Raw genomic sequence first — 3,941 nt, 5'->3', positions numbered from 1 at the left:
GGAGCTCAACGCAAAGTCGAACGACGTCGGCCTGTTCAGATTTGCCCTCGACCTCATGCTGTCTTCCCGGACCGCCTGAATTTCTTTCGCGTCTGAGGAGGACTCGGCCATCGCTACGGTCACCGTCTTGGAGACCGCTTGGCTGCTCCCCGTCTGTGCGCCAGTGCTCCTCGCCAGAGCTCCGGTGCTCCTCGCCCTCTCAAGAGAATCGCGTTTTGGGGACACCGCGAACCGTACTCGTTTCGATGACAACGGATTCTAGTGCATAAGAATATATCAGGCAAATATAAATAAGGGAGAATGTCTGAAAAATAGGTTTCCCAGCAGGAAACTTACGAGTCTGCGCAGAAACTTCATAGTTTCGTTGTTCGGGGAAACTTCACCAATTAATCACCAAAGGAAACTCGGTTTTATATAGATTTCCCAGTGTGCACTCTGAATTTATAATCAGAATACGGCACCACTTTTATTGTTCAAGCCTCTTCAAGGTATCCACCAAGGTCACAATCAATTTGCTCATATATTCTTTGCGATGCACACACAGAGGGTGATTACAGCGACGAGGAGTTGAGCTTTCACGAAGGGCTTGTTCGCGGAATGGTCTGCGCGCTTCCGAATTCATGTCTCGCCAAATGAGATTCGCGACCTCAAAGGCTCGATGGAAACGAAGACGATTGCGACGCCGGACTAAGCGAGCAAACTGACGGAAACCATCCCTCGGTTCCCTCTGGCTCTCACTGGACTGGGAAGTCTCGTCAATCACTATCGGCTGCTGTGAATCGCCCGTCTCGGAACCTGTCATCGCACTGCCAACAACACTCTCAGGAAACTCGCTGGATGAATCCAAAATCCAGGTGTCACTCTCGCTGCACACCGATGGAGGAGAGGTAATACGATCCATGCTTAGAAACGTTTCCTAACACTGAGAGATGATGAGTAAGCTTTGCTCATCTGATAATTGAACTTTATACTCGCACCTCTCTTCCTCATCCCTGTGAACTACTTTGTTTCATTACGCAGTAAGGGAGAAAATGTTGGGATAAATGAGTGCTACTGACTAATTGCTTCAAGTATTTCACTGGTAATAGCGTTCTTTCGGTTACGCTTGTTAATCACCGCGTTGCTTATGTTCACCAGAGCAATTCGATGTAATTGGATGAAGTTGGATATAATGATCGTCAGTGTTCTTTTGTCTAAAATAGCCCTTTGCCTCCCTATATAAGCTGTCTGAAGTAAAGTGTTAAATACAGATCAGTCTGTCACCCGCATCCAGTTGCCTTGTTATTCTAGAGACCTGCTTCCCTAGACTTCACCCGCTCCGCTGCTGCTCCAATCGCCGTGCTACCCAACTTCAACTCATCCGAACTGAGCCCCTGCCGACTGAAACCCACTCAGTGTGCTCAATACAGGACAACTCCTAACAGGGTTTTGCCAACAAAAACATCATCGATGAGAAGACAGAATCGCCGTTGCGCTGGAAAAGCTGCAGCAGCTTCATCCACCTCGTCGTGAGCACCAAGGAGTCCATCGACAGGATGGAGGAACGCCAGAGACCGAGCCAGCTCGCCGAAGGAGGACCCGGGAGCACCGAACTGCACGCGCTCGACGGCCACGAGGAGTGATGATGGTAAAAAGACGGCGCGGCTGGCCGGCGGATGCAGACACAACAGTGTTCCCGCTTAACTGGCGGCGCAGTCGGAGCGGTCCCTCTCCCCACGGTTCGGCGCATGCGCGGGCGGCCTAGGTACTGAACGGCTTCCCCGGATGACATCACTCTTCCGCTCGTCTCTTAGCGGCGAAGAAGAGTGACAAGCTGGATCGAAAAGATCGAAGTATTAGGTTGTAATATAGTAGAGAATATTGTTTAAAGTGATCAGTGAGCACTCGCGGCGGAGTTGCGGCCTTCTGTCGCCCGATCCCCCGTCCTGGGAGACCATTCGGTGAGTAGGGTAACAGAGCTGTGATAACCACCTGTGATATTCCGATTTTCGGGCATAACCCGAGAACGGCACTTTTCTCGAAAAGACCGTGGAGACTGAATAGTCTGGGATTGATCCCACGGACCTAAAGCAAGTGGAAAAATATAGGGGTTAATTAGGGAATTCTTTCGAAAATTTCCAAAAAAAATTCAAGTCGATTATCTCGGCTCCCGGGCATCCCCCAGACCCGTCTTCGCCAGTTTACCGGCAGGGACTTCCCTCCCTGTATTAACCGGGGACGAGAAATTCAGATTTCGGGTTTTCAAGACCCTAGGGGTCATATTTCAGATAGTGACCTTCAGAAGGTCAAACCAAGTTAGACCCGGTTTCGGATTCCAGGGGGTCTGGGGAAACCCATACCGTCGAAAGAATTCAGATCGGCTCGCTGTTTACAGAGATACTCGGATCCTAAGTTGAATTTTTTCAGCTCGCCCAAAAGTTACCAGTATTGATTTTCCCCCGCAAATAAACCTGCGGTTGTGGTAGAGGTCAGGTTAGGTTAGGTTGCAGCATCGGCATTCTCCGAGAGCCTGAAAGAAAAGGCCCAGGGAGTGGGGGCTGAAGTCAGACTCGTTGCAAGCACCATGGTGCTGGCGATACGAGGCCTAGACGCCACGGTCGAAACCTACGAAGTTGCTGGAGCACCGAGGGAGGCAGGTGTTCACGACCAAGTGACAATAAACCTCGGGGAGCTGAAAGATGGATGGACGGGCCGGAGGACGGCAATGGTTCGGCTGCCTCAACCGCAGGGACAACGCCTCCTTCAAAGGGGCGTGCTCGTCGTCGGATGGGCCAAGTGCCGCGCCAAGGTCACCCTATTCGGGCAGGAGACATGCTGTTTCAACTGCCAGAAATTCGGGCACATCGCACGAGATTGCACGGAGCCGGCCAACGCGCAGAAGAAATGCTACAGGTGTGGTAGTGGCGACCACATCGCAAAGGATGCAGCGCACCGATGAAATGCTACGTCTGCGGAGAGGAGGGACACAGGGCCGACTGGGCCAGATGCCCGAAGAGAACCCTGAAGCAGACCGATGTCGCCCGGGAGCCAGGGCCATCGAGGCAGAAGAGGGAGAGGAGGAGAGCCCAAGAAGTACAATACTTTGAACGAGAGGAACAGATGAACGAAGAAGCTGCAAGGGAGGAGGAGGCGATGATTGTCGAAGAGACTGGGGGCAGCAACGAACAGCCCAAGATGGTCAAGGCCCTCCAGATCAAGGCCATGTGGTGGGCTGGAGAGTCCTCGATTTCGAGAGCCTAAGTGACCATCGCTACGTAGAGTTCAGAATCCTGCCGACAACAGGGATCGACAACAACACCAAAGAGAGACGCTGTGCATGGAAGTGGAATCCCCAGAAACTTGACCTCGAAAAGGCCAAGGAGTACATACGGGAGGAGAGCAACGGAGGAACAAGAGTGGACACAGTGGAAGACCTGGCGAGACTACTCGAGAATGCGTGCGAAAAAGCCGCTAGAGGAAGACCACCGGGCAGCAGCCGGAGGCGGGAAACCAAGTATTGGTGGTGATAGAAGGATCTGCGCATGATCGCCAGCCTCGCGCGTCGTTATCCGGAGGGCTATATAAAGAGTCGCGGGGGGAATAAAGATCATCGATGTATGGCAGATACAACGAAGTGTCATACCTATAAACTTATAGGTTATGGGCCCAGTTACCAGAAGTGGCAAGAAAAATCTTGCGAGCCGAAGCGAGACAACGACAAATTCCACTGTGGAGAACATGGACACTCTACTCGGATTAGGAACTGAAATCCCGAGAAAACGCTGTCGAACCAACACTGATGGTGAGGAAGAACTTCCCCCGAAGTTACCGAGGAGTCATCCCGATGAAAGGGGTCTAGGTCAGTGGTTCCCAACCTTTTTTTCTCGTGGAACCCCTAGGGGCTCAACAGCGGTTCCATAGGGGTTCCACGTGTAGACTTTGGGGTTCCACGGGTAGACTTT

At 52.0% G+C, this 3,941-nt stretch overlaps 1 protein-coding gene across 1 annotated transcript; it reads left to right on the top strand.

The window, feature by feature from the left end:
• The first annotated feature begins 2,563 nt into the window (after window positions 1-2,563).
• Window positions 2,564-2,938, top strand: LOC108865283 (uncharacterized). The gene has a single exon (XM_018642197.1). The coding sequence runs from the start codon at window positions 2,564-2,566 to the stop codon at window positions 2,936-2,938; it is 375 nt and encodes a 124-aa protein (XP_018497713.1).
• The last annotated feature ends 1,003 nt before the right edge of the window (window positions 2,939-3,941 follow it).

Source organism: Galendromus occidentalis, unplaced genomic scaffold (genome assembly GCF_000255335.2).
Source record: "Galendromus occidentalis unplaced genomic scaffold, Mocc_1.1 scf7180000076577, whole genome shotgun sequence".
Taxonomy (NCBI): domain Eukaryota; kingdom Metazoa; phylum Arthropoda; class Arachnida; order Mesostigmata; family Phytoseiidae; genus Galendromus; species Galendromus occidentalis.
The sequence above is the reverse complement of the archived record's forward strand: the minus strand, read 5'-3'. Positions and strand labels throughout refer to the sequence as shown.

Bases quoted from the DNA above. Each gene is read 5' to 3' on its own strand.
- LOC108865283 (XM_018642197.1), top strand. From the start codon at position 2,564: ATGGTGCTGGCGATACGAGGCCTAGACGCCACGGTCGAAACCTACGAA.